The 20,653-nt window shown below is 37.2% G+C and overlaps 3 protein-coding genes across 3 annotated transcripts in view; 1 reads left to right on the top strand and 2 right to left on the bottom strand.

The window, feature by feature from the left end:
- Positions 1-2,287: 2,287 nt before the first annotated feature.
- Positions 2,288-9,038, bottom strand: LOC113494570 (required for meiotic nuclear division protein 1 homolog). The gene is made up of 8 exons (XM_026872968.1): positions 8,415-9,038; positions 7,391-7,546; positions 6,963-7,040; positions 6,797-6,874; positions 6,340-6,466; positions 5,518-5,673; positions 4,858-5,006; positions 2,288-2,511 (listed from the first exon to the last, which is right to left on the bottom strand). Exons 1-8 carry the CDS (start codon positions 8,780-8,782, stop codon positions 2,412-2,414), a joined length of 1,212 nt encoding a protein of 403 aa, XP_026728769.1. The 5' UTR covers positions 8,783-9,038; the 3' UTR covers positions 2,288-2,411.
- Positions 9,039-9,165: 127 nt separating this feature from the next.
- Positions 9,166-15,689, bottom strand: LOC113494561. Its single transcript, XM_026872956.1, has 11 exons — positions 15,385-15,689; positions 14,877-14,981; positions 14,519-14,590; positions 13,889-14,031; positions 13,340-13,513; positions 12,749-12,921; positions 12,051-12,124; positions 11,071-11,176; positions 10,579-10,661; positions 10,121-10,236; positions 9,166-9,737 (listed from the first exon to the last, which is right to left on the bottom strand). Exons 1-11 carry the CDS (start codon positions 15,449-15,451, stop codon positions 9,585-9,587), a joined length of 1,266 nt encoding a protein of 421 aa, XP_026728757.1. The 5' UTR covers positions 15,452-15,689; the 3' UTR covers positions 9,166-9,584.
- A 2,652-nt stretch (positions 15,690-18,341) lies between these two features.
- The window catches only part of LOC113494531 (nucleoredoxin-like), a 51,731-nt gene continuing 49,419 nt past the window's right edge, over positions 18,342-20,653 (top strand). The window contains exon 1 of the mRNA XM_026872922.1: positions 18,342-19,432. Within this exon, the coding sequence (XP_026728723.1) occupies positions 19,073-19,432 (360 nt within the window). The 5' untranslated portion in view covers positions 18,342-19,072. The remainder of the gene's footprint in view (positions 19,433-20,653) is intronic.

The raw sequence follows: 20,653 nt of genomic DNA, 5'->3' as shown, positions 1-20,653 counted from the left end.
AGAGATTAGAGGTCGACCTCTGCCGCTAGTGAATAATTTAGAGGAGTCAGTGATTTCATTAACAAGCTCTTTCAGGGTACCGGACTACAAGGAACTTTAGGTAAAGTACCTAAAGGGCAACGAGCCTTCGAGATATCACATCATGAAACTCCGAACTCCCTTGGATCCTGCATTTTTTTAGTTAGGCTGGAGAATCATCCGAGTAACCCACCTCATCAGGGTGGACTCGGATAGTGACAGACTCATTCCAACTAAACCTGGACTATCATGATAGAAACTCTTACCGCATTTGGCGATTGGTAATCTGGCTATAGATTCAATACGCAACTCCCTCTACCTGACGGTTTATCAAAAATATTCGTCAGGTAGTAAAAAATAAATTTAACGAGTAAAGTTGTTCAGGAAAATATACTTGTCAAGTTATGATAGATATACGGAATCGGCACTCGTCAAAATCTACACCATCGCTTATTTTTATGACAACAATGAATGAAAAAACCTCTTTCGAATGTAAACAAGTGTTTCATTCGGAGCAACGGCCATCACCCAACGTGATTCAGACCAAATTGATTTATGTGAAATTACCCCTTAGTTCTTCCCAAGGCCCAAGGGTATGTCATGACGACATGTCGGAAATAACATACAGGATAGGCATGCGCCTGCGTTATACTAGCTGCTACCTTGACTTCACCTGCAACTCTGATCGCGTTTATGGATGTTTAATGTCCAATTTAGATCAAAATCGGGGTTGCTACGAGGGTCCTCCGGGTTGCTACGAAAGACCTATTTACTACGAATGTCCAACTTAGTTCAAAAACTGAGTTGCTACGAATGTCTAACTTGATTCAAAACCAGGTTGCTACGAAAGATCCAATGTTTTTTTCTGTCTCATCCAATTTGTCAAATCCGAAAAAAATGTTATTTTTAATGTACATATAACATAAAAAGAAGACCTGTCGAAAACGAAAAGTAATAAGTCAGACGATAATTATTTTGTTCATGATACCATCAGTACTTTACCCCTTCTATCTATCCATGGTACCAACCTATTTAGCTTATAATGAACTACAATTTTCAGCATGACATTTTTATTATTCTAGTATCGTAGGACATTTACACAAAATAAGGTCACGTTATATTTTTACGTGACGCTAACACACGAGCGTGACAAAGAACAATACTTTCGATGGCACGTCGATTGAAAGGGCTTGGTTTCACTGTTAGCGGATTTTTAGTAGTCAATATATGTAATCGGAAAGCCAAGTGGTAGAGGTAGGTCATCACGCGAAACCCTCTGTGGGGGACGTGCTGTGGGTTCGATCCCCGCGTAGGACAAGCAATTCTGTGATCTTGTTATGAGTCTAGGCATCTTTTTGCTAATCGTTTTTTTGTGAGTATTAGTCTAGTAATGAAAACATACGATCCTGAATGAACTTGATAAGTTAACAAGATTATAACTTAAAACCAGTGGCTCTTTAAAAGAAGTACCTACTTATCGTATTGGTTCCATGCCTAAAGAATATTACTAAAAGAAAATGGCTAGGTTAAAACTAATAGTAATACCATTACAAATGATAAACGATATTTTTGCTCCATAGCTACCTAAATACGAGTATGTGGATATTACCTCATCGCTCCCACTGCCACCTATCGGCGAGCAGCGACAACTAACAAGCCCACAATGCCCGGCCCGGCGTCGTCCGTGACGTTTCCGGCACGAGCCGTCATCACGACAGACCCGATAGCGGCACGCGAAGCTTTTGTTTCGTACGGACAGAGAATTGAAATGCCTATAAATAGTGAGACAGAACATGTAATAGTTAGCGCCTTATTAAAAAGTAATTATAACTGAATTGTCCTAATAAGATGCATTGCTATAAGATTTTTGTCAGGCGTTGTGGGGAAATTTCACTGCTTATAATGTAAAACTTCTCGCAAAACTCATTTAGGTATAAATTAGGGCCCCAACGTGGACACTTTAGAATATTTTGTGAGATTCTTACAAATATATTTGTTTTTGTTTGTTGTCTTCATATAAATATTTTTCCATGGAACCGGTATGAAATTACCCACCCTTTATGCGGTTAAGCATAAGTAAACTGCGTCCGATTACCACTTTCACGGTTACTACGGTTTTGGCGATGTACTGCCATATAAGCAACAAAAGTTGTCTACTTTTGCGCAGCGCTTTAGGCAACCTATTTTAGCTGTAACAAGTCTTCAATAAATGAATAAAGGCTCAACTCGTCTAAAGTTTACTTAAAAGTAAAATACAAAAAACCAACAATGTATCAAAATAATCTTTATTAAACAACAATCACACTAATTACTTACAATCACAGTTTAATAACATTTACATCACAAGGTCCATTTAATAATGATCTTTATATACCTATCCACTAGACACATTATCATTTTGCTTTGTCGACAAAGTCCTGGAACATGGTCTCATCGATTTCCGTCGCGAAGTGATGTCGCAGCGGCCGCCGGCGCTCGACGTGGAACACGCTCCTGTACAAACAAGTGAACAATTTGATCTGGGTTCAAGTCATTTATTTATGCAAAACACATTATTATTTTTAGTAAGCGCTAAACAGGCGAAGCCACAGAAACGTTAAATAGAATGACTATTGACTAAGTGCGCGGTTCCGAATTGGCATTCTTCTGATTAATCACACTAATCATATAAGGATTTGCCGTTTGTTGAGTTTGGTATTTACGACAGTTAACATGACCTTTAACCAACCAAAACCTTACTCAAAACTATGTGAACTCAAACAGGAATAAAATGTTCCACAAGCGGTCTCTTTGGTTCAAGTCAAGGAGTAAGACCTGCCTTGATTCTAATAATAAGTCATGTTGGGAAAAAAACTCTAGGCATAACGGTCGAAAAAGCCCCTTTTTGACAATTTTGGATTAAAGAACTAATAAGGAGGAGCTCGTGGCTAAGCTACAAGTGCACAATTTGGTCGATCTCAAGTAAAGCTACACTTGGTACGGTCGCGGTTGGTCCATGGGATCTAGGACATAACGAGTTCCTCCGTGTTTCAGAAGGCAGGTTAAATTGGGGTCCCGGCTGTTATTAACAATCTATGACAGACGTTACGTTAAGTCTGACAAGCAGTCTGAGGGGTATCTTGTTGTCCAGGTAACTGGGTTGAGGAGGTGAGATAGGCAGTCGCTCCTTTTAAAACACTGGTACTTAGCTGCATCCGGTTAGACTGGTAGCCGATCCCAACGTAAAGGCTAGGATGATGATAGTAAAAATAATGAAAATAGTAAAAAAACATACGAGATTCAACAACATATTTATTGTAATAACAAAAACGCTTATCTATTTTTACAAAGCGATTAACACTGTATATATTTACATAAATACGTATATTACACATATGCGATACAATTAACATTACTAACTATTACTGTGGCCTTTTACAACATACCTACTGGATTGCAAGAGAAATAATAAATCCATTTGATTTAATAAAAACATATAAACACATATTAAGTGATAGCATAGCTCCCAAACCATGTCGCTATTCACAATGTTTCAAGTTTAAAACACTAGAATAAAATTCTTGACTTTTTTTATAATAACTATCGTGAGACTGATTCATCATGAGCAGACGCGGCTCGCGATCTTGCCGCGTCTGCTCATGATTAAGGACTCCGGTTGGGTCCGAAACTAGTCGGGCTACCCCGATAAATACGCGTGAGTAAACCGTTACATCTTTTAATAAATTCTTGACTTTTTCATTAAATTTGTTTTTTTTTCATCTTCTTCTGACACAGCTAATTGTTCAGTGTTTTTTTTTTGTAATTTGATTAATTACTTTTCTTGCATTCCTTAATAACTAAATATAACTAAAACTAGTACTACCTACTTAATTTGGTTTCACTTACAATTCTAAAGCTGATTTCGATACAATACTACGTCTAACCAATTCTCACTATTTTCAATTCGTTACAAAATTATATAAACTATTTAAATATTATAATTATAATACTTAAGCTACGTTAAGTTTATTTTATAAGCAGTTAATTATGATAACGATAGTAACTATAGATGCTTTTACAGGCATAAATAATTTACATTACAAATTTTCTATTTTTTTTTGTCAAATGCCCAAGTCTTTTATTTTACTAAACCATACATATAAAGATGAATAATGGACTTAAGACTCTACCGCCAAGTCTTTCAGTAATATCATTTCGATTGCGGAAACTTGACGGCGCAATACGTGGCGTAGAGCGGCTTTATAAGACATGGCGGTAGCAAAGGAAGACATTATGAAAAAATGATTATTCTAAACCGTAAGTATTGTCGTTAATTTTTTGAACCCTAAATTATATTAATTTTTACACAGGCACATCAAGAACATCAAGAAATGTTAGTTCGTGTCAACAAGGTGTCACACCTTGAAAGTAAATAACGCACATCACACATCCTTTTTAAATACACTTCTGATAACAATTTAGGTATTAACTCAATACGTAAAATCCGCGTCACTAAGCACGAATCGAAAATGGTAGTTGTCATTCCCACTTACTTGCACACTATTATATCTTTAACAAAAACAATAGTGTGCAAGTGAGAGGAAATTACAAGTGTCGCCATTTTAGATTCGTTTCTTTATTGACGAGGGTTATACACGATGCAAGTCCCAGTCATCATACAATAGTTTCTACTTAATAATACACTGCTGGGCATAGGCCACTCCCAAGAGTTACACCTAAGGTTCACCACAGTTATAATAAACATTCTTCACCAACTTCCACGCATACCCTCTACAGTCCTGTTCCAGTTGCCCTGGAACAGCTGTGCCCTACATGTCCAGGTCCCGCCTGGCTACCCACCTCTCGAACAGGTGCAGCAGCTCGAAGCAGACCTCGGCCAGGATGAGCGCGATCACCATCCACTCGAGGCGGACGTGGTGGCGGTCTGCTGCCCATGATGAGAGGAGTTCTAGTAGTTCCACGCAGTGAGACAGGCGCTCGTTTAGAACCTGGGTGGATAGTTATAATGTAGAAGATTTCAGGGTTACAGAAGATGCTATTTGAAATGATCCAACGCGCTCAAGCGATTTTTCGGGATAGCGTCGCGCCTGCTCATGATCAAAGACTCAAAACTAGTCAGGCAATGCCGGTCACTATGCGTGAGTAAACCGTTGCATCATTTAATAAGGAATCATCCTCATGATAGTTACGGCAAAAATTCTATTTTAATATATTTGTTAAGGTGTTTGTTTTTTTTTTCTTAATGTCCGTCGATATTAAAATTTGATATGAGATGTAAATGGGTGTATCATGAACCTCACATTGTTTATTAAAATATGGAGAGCTAAAATTCTTGTTACTCCTCTTTGTACTTGTGCTACTTGGTACTCAATAATGTTATATTTAAAAAATACCAAGATATTCCAATCACATAGAGTTCAAAATCGATAAATGCGAAAGGACGTCCAACTACACTCATATGCTATCATCATCCCTCACTCCCTACAGTGTGTGCCTTACCCTGGTTCTCCTGGAGATGGTGAAGTACGCGACGGTGCTGGAGTACAGGCGCTCGAGCTGCTCCTCCTCCCAGTAGAAGTCCGGCGTGTCCAGCAGGTCTGACTCCACGTTCAGAACGTGCCGGAGAGAGAATAACTCGCCGAGTTTGCGGACCACCTGGTGATTAGAGGAAAGTCAGATTTTGTAGACAGTCAAATCTTAGGTAGTTAATAAATAAGCTATAACTCCTTGGCATATATTTTGTTAAGATTATTTAACTCTGGCAGGCATTTTCCGGCAAAACCTAGAAAAGGTTTGTGTAGAAGGTTTCAACTGTGCTCTGGATCAAATTAAAACCTACTGAACCGAACTTGATGATTTTTTACGGGAACTAATGGCAGTTATTTCACGTGGCATAAAAAAAGTATCAAAATAATCAGGTCATCCAGTTCGAAGTACTGACTAATCAATACTAATATATAAAGCTGAAGAGTTTGTTTGTTTGTTTGAACGCGCTAATCCCAGGAACTACTGGTTCGAATTGAAAAATTCTTTTTGTGTTGAATAGACCATTTATCAAGGAAGACTATAGGCTATATAACATCACGCTGCGACTAATAGGAGCGAAGATACAATGGAAAATGTGGAAATAACCTAACCACGTGGACGAAGTCGCGGGCAACAGCTAGTCAGACATAAAAAAATACGGACGAATTGAGTACATCCTTTTGAAGTCTTTTAAAATGGAAGAAATACAATGGCATAAACGGAGGGTCAAGAAGCAGTGCGGTGCTTTGTAGAAGCTTGATAAAGAAGTGTAAGTTATTAATGATAGTACAATACCTCCTTCTTATCCAGTTTGGAGGCCCCGTCTCGCTGCATGGCGGAGGTGTGCGCGCTGACGGACGCGGCCAGCGCCGCCAGCCGCGACTCCCACGCGCCCAGGCGCGCAGACTGGATCATGGCGTGGCTGGACAAACATACGTATTAAATATACCAATTGGTACACAGTGTGTTAAAACATATCTAATTTTTATACAACACTAGCTGTAGCCCGCGTTCCCGCTCGCTACAAATCAATAATGATCCCACGGGAACATAAAGCCGGGATAAAACTACCCTATGTGTTGATCCTGGTTATAACCTATGTATTATAATATCACCACGTTTCGTCTAAATCCGTTCAGTAGTTTCTGCGTGAAAGAGGAACAAATATCCATACATCCACACAAACAAACAAACATCGCGTTTATAATATTAATAGGACAATTGTAGGACAATGCATAAATAAACAACTTACCTAAACGTGTACCTCTCCAATGAGTTGTCCCTATTTGGTAATAGCACGAACGAAGACTGCTGTAGATGGCACTTCTTACTGCAAACAGTTTTTGTTATATTTTACATTATATTTGTTTTTACACCACAAATAGTTTCGTAAAAAGCAAACAATATCTTATACTTACGCGTTAGGTTGGTACACATATGTCATAACTTCTCTTTCCTTTTCCACAACCTCTTTTGGGTAACTCTCCACTTCGAAACTGAAAAAAAAAATATCTAAATTCTTAGACCTACGATAAAAAAAAAATATTCCACAACTTTCACACAACGCCATCTAGTCTTAAAATTAGTAAAACTTGTATTATGAGTATTAGACGACTGATAAACATACTTATATATTTTTCAATACATAAATAATATAGATGAATTACACCCATACACAGAACTTTATGATTATGTTCATCACACAAACATTTGCCCTAAGCGGGAATTGAACCCACAACCTCTGGTATAGCAGTCAGGGTCACTAAACACTAGACCAACAAGCCAGTCAAAATAAAAATCAAAGTCAAATTTCAACATGATACTTGAATAAATACTAAGGACTTACGGCCTAACAAAGTCCAGTACATTGTTGGCTTCCAGCTCGGTGCAGTTCCAGAAAGCAATGCCACCTTCTCCAAAGAATATGATCTCTCTCGGCTCATCGCCCACACTGTACATGGGGTTTGCGACTACTACATTTCCTATTTCATGTGCCTTTAGTCTGTAAGAGAACGTTATTATTATAAGGGTGTTCCGGTGTTATATGATTATAGTGCTAGCCAGTTGTATGACTATTTGTTTCTTTAGTTTATGTATACACAAAATTGTATACAAATAAATATGTACAGGAGTGCTGTATATTGCATAAGAAATCTTCACCAGCAGACCAGTAAGATAACTGGTTGAAAAGTGAGTTTTAGTGGTGGTATAAGTTGTTAAAACCTTAATGGTTGGTTGGGGACCTCTTTTACCTAGAATACCTAGTAAACAAAACTATTTAGGGGAGTTTTATTTTATTTGCCTATATATATACTACTATACAATCTATTCACAGCAGAAAACCACTAAAATATTAATAGTTATTGTCTGTCTACTGTCATTACAGAAAATGAATGTATAATGGTAAGATAAATAGAGCATATTTTTTGTAATTCATGATGCAAATTGCATAACAGTTGCATCAATTTTCCTCTTTTATTTCCTTACATACCCATCTACTTAACAACGTTGTTATCTGAATCTCATTAAAATTGTCATAAAATTTACTTTGAATAAAATAAAAAGGCTAACAAGCATTAAGAAAAACAATTATGTTTATTTGTTCATAAACATTTAATTACACACAAAAGTTTAGGTAATTAAAAAATATATATAAATATTTTTTATTTATGTATTTATATTTTCTAATTTATCATTTGTAGAATACCTAGGCAACAAGAATGTTTGAGATAAATAGATAACCTTTCTCAACCCAGATCTCCGATGAGATAGCACTAACAGTCGCGTGGTAGTCGTAACAAAATTTTCCATAACTTGACGCAATAAACACATGAGTTATTGTCCATAAATTATTAAAATATTCAACCTACCTTCCTGGTTCATACAGTTTCTGCTGTAACAAAGCTTCCTTTAAACTTTTTAAGTCATAAGAGTTAGCTGTCGCGTAAGCCAACGTAAGGTAATGTCCCTCTTGGCAACTCAGTTCAGCGGGATTCGCTTTCTTATGAACTTTCTTTTTTATAGGTAAAGTACCACTTTCTACCGGAATAGTTGGCTGTATCGCATCTGTAGTATAGTTTCTTGATATTGACGGCTTAACAATACCAAAAATATCGTTTTCCGATATTAATACTCGAGTTTTCGGCAAAACAATATCGTTGAAAATATTCGTAGATACACTTCTTGGCGCTGCGCAACGAAATGTGCTAATAGCAATTCTTGATAAATACACAGTCATATTTACGATGTATAATATTTTTTAACTTAAAATATGAAAATAATGCTTCTTTAAATGCTTTTCCGTAGTTATTACATAAAGTTGAGGTTATGTGTGAATTTATTGTTTTGACATTTCGTTTGACAGATGTTGGATATTTATGCGACCGGAATACAAGGCTTTTGACTTGCAAGATAAAATAATAACTATTTATGTTTACAGACTTTTCACTACAGCTCAAAAACTAGGATTTTATTCTTTTTAAATGCATAAATAAATGCTATTTTGGTACTTAGTTAGTCTTCCCGTTTTTTTGTTAATTGTTTATTCAGGATGTGTCGTGAAAAATGATGCAAAAACACTGCTATTCCATATACACTAACGGGCCAAAAAAAACATATACATACTCCGCAACTGGTTTTTAATAAATATCAAATTATAAACTAACATAATACTTTAGTCACAACTTAATTCAATCTTAAGTACTCAAATACAATAATAAATCTTATAATAAAGAGATCTTAACAAAATTGCCTTTTTTTGTTTCCAATTCAGCATTTTCATTACACTACACAATTCATTTCTCATACAAAAGGACTACTTTTTAGCAGGACATAAACCAAATTATCATCTCTTTTATTTGGCACTATCCCAATATCTTCAGTTGACTTACAGCCAAATAAAAATATTTAAAGTATTTATGATTTTTCATCTTATATCACCTCCGTTTACGTTCATTTTAGCGTGATAGCCTAACTTAGGCCTAACATTGTTATCTTTTTCACAATATAGACATAAAATCGGAAATCTGTTGTTTAGTAAGTTATTCTATGAGTGTATCTCCCGACTGCGCGGTGAACAGTGTGTGCAGCTTGCGCGCGAACTCGGGGCCGACGCGTCGGGCGCGGGAGCCCGGCGCCGCCGCGCGGGACACGCCTGTTGCAGCTATCTCCGATACTGCGCTGGACTGCAGGGCCTGGACGGAGTACGTTTTATACATCAGCAAAGAAATAAAGCAGGTATGTTGATGATAAAATATAATTTATTTATTTGAGTAGACCATTCTGAAATGGCTATATCTTATAAGCTTCTGTAAAATATCTACTACAAATTATGCTCAGTTGGTTAATATTTTGTTTTCTTTTTTTGGGAAAGGACTTTGTACACTTTTTACATAGAGTATCATCATCATCATCATCTCAGCCTATAGCTGTCCACTGCTGGACACAGGCCTCTAAATACGTTCTCCAGCGCGACCGGTTCGTTGCGAGCTGCATCCAACGAATACAAAAATAGAGAATATTAATTGTTCTTATTTCCACCATATGACCAGACTTTGTAGTGTAAATAACTACTAACTTGATACAGCGCCAGTGGTGTGGGGTACTTGGCGCAGAGAGCGCGCGAGGTCTCGAGGCTGGACTGCGGCAGGACCGCGATCATCTGCTGCCACAACCTGCCTATGCCTGTCACACCTGGGAAAAATGCAGAATTTGAAGATATAATGAATTCATAGATTTAAAAAATCGAAAAACCCACGTTTTTAGATAAGTTTGTAGTTCCGGTTGGAATGTTGACACTCAATTTTGAGGCACTTCCCGATGAGCTGGCAGGCTGACATTTTCAGGGAAGGTTCAAAGTTCAAACCCGATGACAATGCAATTATTATAACAACTATAAAAAGGCCCGGACTGATTTTGGTAGAATTTGAATGTTGTGTCATTCGACATTTGAATGTAATTTAAAAACGTAGCTATTTAGATTTTTTTTAATTATTTTAATAATGCAAAATATTCATTTAATAAATTGGCTCTTACCATCTTTATCCAAAGCGACACATTTTTTGTTGTCTCCTCGCATGTAAAACTGTGCTTGCTCGTCGCACTCGCGTCTTGCTTTCCTATAAACACAATATTTATTTACACTTATAGAAAAAAAACTAGAATCACAACAAACGAAAAACACCTTTAGTGGCTTGGCATTTGGACCAGGTTTCACTGGCCGTGGTCCCAAGCTGACTGAGATAGTCTGCCAATCAAAAGTTAATGCAATGCAATATTCCACAACTTTCACACAACGCCATCTGAGCTCAAACTGAGCAAAGCTTGTATAATGAGTACTAGACAACTGATAAACATACTTATATGTCTAAATACATACATATTATAGACAACAAAACACCCAGACACAGAACAAATGATCGTGCTTATCACAAACATTTCTTCTGGGTCAAACCTCCACCTCCGGTTTAGCAGTCAGGGTCACTAACCACTAGAAAAACAGGCCTGTCATAAAACAGTATTTCTTACTTGAAGGGAGCTTCCGCGATGGCCTTAGTAAACTGCACGATGGCTAATGCAAGCTCATTCGGAGTGTTCACAACGACTGTGTCACAGTTGGCAGACACCAGCAAATCTGGGACAACACATAACGTCACACTAATAGGGGGGCATTACGTAAAGGCGCCACAAGCACATACGGTGAACAAACCACTACATTATACAGTACACTTGTCGTACCAAGTTATTTAAATGTAACAACTGGGTATAGACTATTCTGTGAAGATATATTAAAATTATCATTATCCTTGTATTTAACTACTAGCTGTTGCCCGCGACTTCGTCCCCGTGGGTAAAAGATATAAGTTATGATTTATACCTGCCCTATTTTTTTCACATTTTCCTTTGTATCTTCGCTCCTATTAGTCACAGCGTGATGGTTTATACCCTAAAGCCTTCCTCGATGAATGGTCTATTCAAGACAAAAAGAATTTTTCAATTTGGACCAGTAGTTCCTGAGATTAGCGCGTTCAAACAAAGAAACAAACTCTTCAGCTTTATATATTAGTATAGATTAGTATAGAAGTATAGATATAGATATAGATTAGTATAGATATAGATGTGCTAGTGCTGCACTCTGGTGGCCGATCATTGCAGTTCTATCCCATATTTTACGAATGCGACAAAGGTATTTTTATTTAGCCAATATTGACAGTAACTAAATTCTTATAGCATGTCCAATAATTATTGAATTACAAATAGTGGAAAGAAATATTATAAAGTACTCGCTTTTCGCCCGCGTCGATGTCGGTTACATCACGTTTCCAAGAGAACTGTTCAAAAGTCCGGGATAAAAACTATCCTATGTTCTTTCTCAAGGTCAACTCTATATCTGTACCAAATTTCATTAAAATCAGTTCAGTGGCTTAGACGTTAAAGCGTAACAGACAGACAGACAAACAGAAAGAGTTACTTTCGCATTTATAATATTAGGGATGTTGCTCTCCTACCTGTTAAGGCTAATTCCAGTTCAATTTCTGTCACTCGCATACGATTGCTGTTCGATGTTTTGCGCTGATTTGATCTGAAATAGCAATATCTTGAGCATAAAGTACAAATAATTCCAGCCGTAATTGATCTATTTCCTAACATATTATTATAGAGACTTTTGTGAGACGGTTCTATAATAACTTATTTATCAGTATAAATACACGTGAGTGAGCCGTTTGTTAAATAAATAATTTACTTCCCAACAATTAAAAAAACACTCAACATTTCCTTTTTTGTACAACTCTGAATCATATTGCTTGGCATTGAATATTCCTAAGAGCAGGGGCAATCAACTCAGCCTATCACAGTCCACTGCTCAACATAGGCCTCTCTGAAATTGCAACACTACACTATCTACTACGGCATATCCTCCGGTTTCTACATCCAGTCTGAGTCAGCCATCTTTTTCAGGTCAATCGAGCTAAGATTACCATATAAATCAAAAATCATGGTCATCATCAGCCAGTCTCAGTCCACAGCTGGACATAGGCCTCATCTCTCAAGGCACGCCACTGAGCCCGATCTTCAGCTCCCCTTCTCCCATACCTGCCTGCTGCCTTACAAATTTCCTCACCCCATCTGGCTACAGAGCTAAGTTTACCATAATATACAAAATAAATCATATATCATTAATTGTCGGTGTAAGAGTTCCCCTCACTTGAAGAAGTCGTGTGGTCGGTACAGCAAGAGCGTGAGCCTGCAGTCGGCCAGCTGCTGCGCCTGCGCCAGCTGCGGCGTTAGGCCGTGGTTGCTCACCAGCTCGCTGATCTCCTCCGCGCTCGTGATGTACAGGGCTCGGTCACAACGCTCGTCTGCGGGGCTAAGGCGGACCTGGGTATATAACATTTAGTCTATATTTTCTATGTCCAGGTCTGAGGTACTTAAGCACAAAATTTGAGTATTAAAAATAATGGCATGATCCAACATAGTCCATGGAAAATGGAGTCTTTCAGCCTACGCAACACTAAAACACATTGGCAAACTGTTCTTGGCTTGGTACATCCTCAGCAGCAACTCAAAGCCGATACTTGTGTAACATCAACCACGGATTAATGTAACATCTTACGATCAACTAATTCTTTTTTTTGTCTTAAAAAAAACCACTCCAGAAGTAAGGTATTGAATTTTTGTGTTGAGAGGAGTTTTACAATCATTCAAGTCAGTGCCGTCAAGTGGATCGCACAAATACTTATTGTACGCGAGGATCGAACTCACCACACGTCGTTCTTATTCTATTTGGCATACCGACCTCTCCCTGCGTAGGCTGTAGAGTCCTGGGCTTGGTCCTGGACCACACGAGCAGCGCGGGGTCGCACACGTCGGGGTCGTGTCGCGCGCGCGCCCCCGCCGCCGCCAGCTCACGGGACACGTCCGACATGTACCAGCGGGACCACAGGCTCGGGTGGCCTTCTGCACGCATGTGCTGAGAGAAAGGGACAGAAAGTACATAATATAAATAAACTGTGGGGTTATTAATCCTGCTGCCCTCTTTACTCGTACCCGAAATATGGGGGGGAAACGAGCACATAATGACTAGCAGTTTTGCTGTAAAAATCCATCCTACCACCAAATATGATCATTTAAGTTCGCTCCAAGATCGCTTCGTCAAATTAAAAAATATACCAGGAACAACGACGATCCCAAATCCCTCTACCCATCTCAACAACAAAACTCGATTTTTTTGTCTGACTCCAGAGCTTTTGCAAGTGCTGCTACATTAGAATCTCTGCTTATTTACACACTTCTGTATTAACATTCTCCAGAATTCTGTACATGGTATCAAGAATGTTTGTCCTACCTTCATACATTCCCCGGGTTTGTACATTTTGTTTTTTTCGTCGGCGGCTTTCTTTGCCGCTTTTTCCTCTAGGAACTTCTGTTTCTTAGTCTTCTTCTCTGCTGCTACACTAGCTATGCTCTTGCCATTCTCAGGAGAATTACCTGAAATTTTACTTATTTATTATATTTCTATATACCAAAACAATTATTGTTTGTTAGTTCATGTTCTTTTACTTGGGGAAGAATCAAGCCAAAAGAAACTGACAGTATAATACAGTACAGACAAATAATCAATACATATCATAATACAATAATAAATTTGTGCATACAGCCAAGAGTCATAGGTTCACTATCCACTCTAAGGTATTATCAAATACTAGCTGTTAGAAGATATAAGTTATGATTTATATCTGCCCAGTTTTATCCACATTTTCCATGGTATCTTTGTTCCTATTAGTCGCAGCGTGATGGTATATAGCCTGAAACCTTCCTCGATGAATGGTCTATTCAACACAAATCTTTTTTTTTAATTTGAACCAGTAGTACCTGAGATTAGCGCGTTCAAACAAACAAACTTTTCAGCTTTATATATTAGTATAGAAGTATAGATTAAGGCCAGTAACTGCCCAAAATTTGTCTGAGAAATTACCTTCACTTTTTCGTTTTAATCCTTTTCCCTTTGTTCCTTTACTGTTAGAAGGAGCAGGAGCAATATCATCATCTAAAATAAATATAAACACATGGCATATTATACTATGGCATACAGCATAGACTCAGAACAACCATACAAGGATCACACAAATGCTTGTGTCTTGCAGGGATCCAACTCATAACATGCCACACACATGGGTTTGAGATCAGACCTTTGTCACTCACCTCACATGATCCCATATGTCTGTTTGTTGAAAAAGTCAAATTGGTATCTAGTCTGTATTGAAACTGGGTGCCACTTGCACTTCTGAACAACAAAACAATTACATGTTTATATTTATAAGTAAGTTACTTACATAAGTCATCTGCATTGCTACTATAGATTTGTGTACAGCCTCCTTCATCAGACAATGAGTGGACTTGTTGTGTTGGGAGCTCTGGGTTTGTAGGAACTTTCCGCACTGTTCCAAAAAAAATTGCAAATTAATGACATTGGTTCAGACAACACACAAAAACTACTAAACAGCTGCTCTAGGCCCTATAAGTAGGCCTTTAGCAAAAGTTACTTCTCGGAACTTCATTCGTGTTTATCTACAAGGGCTAAGATGCGGAAGCATTTTCTGCATGTTTACTCTCACAACACAATTTAGGAATACTATGAAAAAAATTGTGCGTTTGCAAATGTTTCATATTTCTAAATGATCTTATGTGATTCCTATTTATTTGACATTGCTGGCTTCAGAAAATACAGACTTCATCGATTACTGAAAAAATAATTTAAATTTTCCTATTTGCATGGACCCTTTAATATCGCGAGTGCGACTCTCACTTGAGCAGTTTTTTAATTACATATTGTTAACATACCATTCAAAATAATGCCGGCTTCCTCTTCGCTCTCGTCTGAGCTAATATTTACAACTAAATCAGTCATTTTGTACAAATTTCGGTATATAATTCAGTTTCGGTTACCACCCAATAATATCAATACAATACTGAGACTACTATTTATTTATCGGTATACTTTAATAAGCATCAAAACACAACATAAACACGATTTAAAAAGTAAACACCGATCGATTCGTTAGTTGTCAAAGAGACAGTGACACTGACATGGCGTCCAACGTTCAGAAATAGTTCAATTTATTTATTTATTAGTAGTATGGTAGAACCATCCATCGAATTTTAAAAAGCTATAAAAAAAACGTTACGTAGTATAAATGTATTATTATATTATATATATTCCATTCAAAAATATTGAGTATACGCTTTACTTTGTAATAAAAGCATCAGAGGGATGTTACTTGTATTTTAATTTAATACGCAAATGATGGGCCGTTCTATAAATACTGCAGCAATAAACAAAAAACGCTACACTATCACTTTATATGATTATCTATCGCAATTCTTATATTTATTTGCAATATCGATAAAAAGCTATTTGTTAAAGAATTTTTAGTAACACCTTATCTTTATCTATAATTCTTCTGTGAGTGTGTATGTCACTGAACTTCTCTCAAACGACTGGACCGATATTGATGAATTTTTTTGTGTGTTCAAGGGGATCTGGAAATGGTTTAGATTCACAATTTTGTCCACTGGACAATGTTTTTTTTTAATTAATGTTTAATCTATTAGTAGTTGTTGATTTTGGAATGTTTTTCATTGGATCGAACAGAAATCGCTACCATCGCAGTGTCAAATTTAAATAATATTCGAATTTTAATTTTAGTTTGTCCCGACAGTACAGCCCTGCGATCAAATTAAAAAAAAGTTTTGTTATCATTGTGTTATTGTAGAAATGTAGACCATCTGCTGGATCAGAGTTTTGAAGTGTGCCTAAAAAACTATACATTTTGCGAATTTAGTGCAGAATCAAAGTTTTAAATTTTCAAATTAAAGACGTGTAGACAGGACAACGTCTGTCGGGTCTGCTAGTACCTTAATAAAACTCCAAAAGACAACTTAATATAAAATAAGACCATTAATTTCTCATAACTCATCCAGCTAATCGCTATCATCACTTTACACCAAATACCACACAAGTATCTACTAACGACCAAGTTAAGCCATAAACAGCCATTAAAGAACCATAACCATATTATATTGCCATTTCGCGGTAAAAAGAGCGGGAAGAATAAAAACAAAATGGCTGAATTGACAGGATGACATAAGCTAGACAAGATACACCCACGCCTATTGATTTCATATAAAAGAGTCACATCAATCATAAATATTAGATATTTTTCGCAGCTTTTTGTGCTCAAATGCGGGGTCGCAGATGGACGGATATTTTTTATTCATGTAGCAAGATTATTTTTAATAGAAAGTAAGTAGGTACTACCCGCAAGTTTTTGGTGAAGAGAAATTATCATTGCATCAAAAAATTATTTCTCTATCTATCAGAAAATTACTTGTTTTGAGGTTAAATAATAGTGTTTTAAATTATTCACTTACTAGTAGTGAGTCTACGATGGTAAACTGAAAGACCAAATGTCTGTAAAAATTGTTATAATGTTATCACACTTATATTATAGAGGCGAAATTGAATTTATATTAGCCATCTCTTCTAGCTCTCTCTCTAGCATTATTTATGAAATTTAGTACTGAAAGGTTGCTGACATCTTGAATGAAATATAATAATGTGTTTGTAGCAAAGTTAATAAATACACATAAAAAAATAAGTCCAAAATTAATGCTGTCGTAAACTATACCTATACGTATCTACCTAAATATTTCTTTCATATTCCGTTTATCTATGTTCCAAAACAGTTCACACATCGGCTTCCAAAAAGTTTTAACAGAAAAGAAGACAACATAACATTATTCAGCCGTAAACACTAGACGTCATAAAAAAGAAAAATATAAAAGTCAGTTAATCCGAGAGGAAAGTTGAGCCAAAACAAACGCAAGCTGTAGGTACTTAGCTCTTTAGATTCCCGAAGTTCGTTCTAATTGAAACAATATATTCAAGGAATTAACGATTTGCCATTCTTCTTTGAGATTCTCGTACGGTATATCGATTTTTATGCAAATGTATGAGATATACCTAGCTGTGTTGTCTAATCTACACCATCTATGTGCATGCATACGTTATAGTACGTTTCCTAATTTTTGTTTGTAACACACAATTTGGAAGGAGTGATTTGACATTTAAAGAGGAGTTGTAAAGAAAAAGCTTAAGCGCTACCTGGATAATTATACTTCAAATGGTTAGGTACTATTCTGCAGCAATTAAAATGCTGAAATGTAAGTTCGTGTCTGACGTATTTTAGTATCTAGTATTAAAATCCGTGACGCTTTTAATAAAATTCTGATTACACCATTTACGCGTATCACTTGCGTTTAGAAAGTCGAAAATTACAATCCAGAGAAATTCATAAAAAAAATCGAAACAGAATTGCGTGTACAAAATTACTCGATCGCTAATACTTTGAATACTTTCAGTTGTATTGCCAAATGTAACCGTTACTCGACACACGTCTCAAACACTCTTATTAGTAGATACCGTGTCTCTATTCAATCATAAATCTTGCAAATCGTTGAAGAACCTTTTATGTACTCAAATAGTCTCTATATTCTTCTAAAACTCGACCTTAATCTGTAGATAATTATCACAAGACCAGGAAAATGTCCACAATACCTCCTCACTTATATAATGACGCGACAATTTTGTTCTCCACCTCATAGTACAAGAGTCTGATAAATGAAAGCGCAAACAATAGTCAGCAAACTGCAACACCACTCAGATCTCTCTCTATTTACAGAAAAGAAATTACATTAAACAATAAAACCTCAATTGCGGGTGCGCCATAATTAATACCTGAACAACAATGCCACGGGAGTCAGTGCACGTTCGAGTTGGTACTAAGCTAACGCGCCGGTTAGAAACCGTAAAAGAATAAAGAAAACATCAACAGACAGACACACCGACTAATTAGACCGCCGGGCACAAACTGCAAACATCATAAATAACATCTCAGCAGGTCTTATCTAGCGCAGGAAACTACCATTTTAGACGCAAAGAAATCACGCGACATCGCTTAGATATTTACATTCAAATAAGACAAATATGAACGGACCTTTTTTTTGATCTCACGTGTCTGTTTGTTGTAAAATGTTTGCTCTATGTCTGCAGGCTCGGAGCTCGGTCCCTCCTCCTGCGGCTCTCCAGTCGGGCTTTGTTTACGGGGGCGAGCGGGCGTTGCACCTCGCGTCCCGACACCGCGCACGCGTGACTAATTTAAAAATAAAACTTATATTCGCCGCTGCACATCCTGTGCGCCACACAAATGTTTTAAAACTTACTACTAATAACTTGTTCATAACACCAACTTAGTTTGCAGACACAAAAAAGTTTCGTCTCGCATTCCTTAAATTCAAGTGTGCGAACTTGTGCAAAATATTTTGTGTTGTTGTTTTTCAATCGAAGTGCTCTTCTGGTGCACTCTGAACATTGTCTTAATATCGAATTTAGAGAAACAGGTAACTTTACAGAGTAATTGTGGCTCTGAGAAATGGATGTGTATTAGGATTTGTAAATAGTAAAACGAAAATGGATTGGCGCGAAAAACTGTTGGGGAAGGTGTTGGTGAAATGTGAGTCTGGGAACCAAAACGGTCAGTTCCAGAATGTATCGACGCTGGAGGCTCTGTCCGACTGCGTGGAGGAGGGCGAGGGCGCCGTGTGTGGGATATACTTTTCGTTCGCGAACATAAGCGATGCCAGTGACGATTTCGGAGTGCGTTTGGAGGAGGTTTACAAGCGGGTGCATCCTCGTTTGAAGGTGGTGCAGGTTGTGTTGTGGGCTCATGTTGGTACTCCTGAGGGGCTGGTGGAGCGGGAGGCTGGCTTCAGAAGGAGCCTGACTGGGAAGCCGTGGTTCGCTGTGCCCTTCCATGATGTTGATACTAAGGTGAGGAATCGATAACGTAAATGTATAGGTATAAGAGTAGCATTCCAGAAAGTAGTTTGGAACCACTTCAGTAAAAGACTTGTATTTAGTGTTGAAACAATTTGGGTCCAAAGTAATGGCGCGTTTCTCGCGGGAATACTTTACCCCTAAAACAATAATGCTTCGGTGTTCAAATAAATTACAGAACACTGGTATGTTTTTGGGACATTTGAATTTTACCATTTTTGTAGCTTCGGGATCCTCCGAGAATTTTCTGGGAACTTTAATATTTTTCTGTTATTGTACCCTTGCAGGACTTTTCTTCCATAAAACGACTTATCCAGCATTGATCATGTACCTCACTTCACTCCTCAGTATTGAGGACACTGCAATCTCTACAGCTCACTTTGGCTTTTGTCCAACTAGCTAGGTTCACACCCAAAGCCCCTTTGATCCTTCAACACTACAAGATCGTGACACCTCGTTCTTTTTGTTAACACGAATGCTTGAAAGAGTCTAGTTTGATTTTTCAGCAATATATTTTCCGGTTCGTTTTGTATTATTTGGTGTTTTTGTTGTTAGGCTACAAGAGCTAGAAAAAGATCGAGAGACCTAGTAGTTTAAGCCTTGGACAGCCAAGTTTTAGTCTTAGGATCTTATCCTGCGCTCAACAATTTCTTTTCGAATTCATGTCCGTTATATAAACAAATAATCGTTTGCTAAATTGGTAAAAAACGTAGCTGTACACCTGAATATTTTCAAAGGATGTAAATCAACGATTTATTTTACCGGTGACTTAAAAACTGACACCAGTTTTTACATATACCATAGAACAAAAATTGAAGAATTATTCTAAAAGTCGACATGAACTGTACTTCTTTAACCATAAAAGATATCACGTGAATAACCTGTCTTTAAAATAGTCCTCAGACGGTATGAAACCTACCATCGACAGAATTTAAATCTCTCCTTAAATACTCAGTTGTAATTGAATTTTATACCATCAAACATTAATCTTCTACCTCAAAAGAAACATTAAAAGTTGTAACAACTTAAACAAATCGTAATAATTAATAGGCAAGCTAAGCATACAGTAAGTAACCTCTGAACATCAAACGACGGAACTTTGTGAAAACACTTCAAGAAATAAGCCTTTAATTTCGTTCAAATCGCTTTTGTAACAACCCTTTGAAATTTTGAGTTTTGGAGGGAAAATTACTCGTTTTGTGCTTATAAGGTTAC

This window comes from Trichoplusia ni, chromosome 1, assembly GCF_003590095.1.
Source record: "Trichoplusia ni isolate ovarian cell line Hi5 chromosome 1, tn1, whole genome shotgun sequence".
Lineage (NCBI taxonomy): Eukaryota > Metazoa > Arthropoda > Insecta > Lepidoptera > Noctuidae > Trichoplusia > Trichoplusia ni.
Note: the sequence above shows the minus strand (reverse complement) of the source record. Positions and strands in the feature narration are given on the sequence as shown.

Excerpts from the sequence above, each read along its gene's own strand:
- LOC113494570 (XM_026872968.1), bottom strand. The coding sequence starts at position 8,782 with ATGACTGTGTATTTATCAAGAATTGCTATTAGCACATTTCGTTGCGCA. Across the intron at positions 7,041-7,390 it reads GTACTGGACTTTGTTAGGCC|TTTCGAAGTGGAGAGTTACC; the intron begins GTAAGTCCTTAG and ends TTTTTTTTTCAG. Across the intron at positions 6,467-6,796 it reads TTGGAGAGGTACACGTTTAG|CCACGCCATGATCCAGTCTG; the intron begins GTAAGTTGTTTA and ends ATGTTTGTCCAG.
- LOC113494561 (XM_026872956.1), bottom strand. The coding sequence starts at position 15,451 with ATGACTGATTTAGTTGTAAATATTAGCTCAGACGAGAGCGAAGAGGAA. Across the intron at positions 14,982-15,384 it reads AGCCGGCATTATTTTGAATG|TGCGGAAAGTTCCTACAAAC; the intron begins GTATGTTAACAA and ends TTTTTGGAACAG. Across the intron at positions 11,177-12,050 it reads ACTGGAATTAGCCTTAACAG|ATTTGCTGGTGTCTGCCAAC; the intron begins GTAGGAGAGCAA and ends GTGTTGTCCCAG.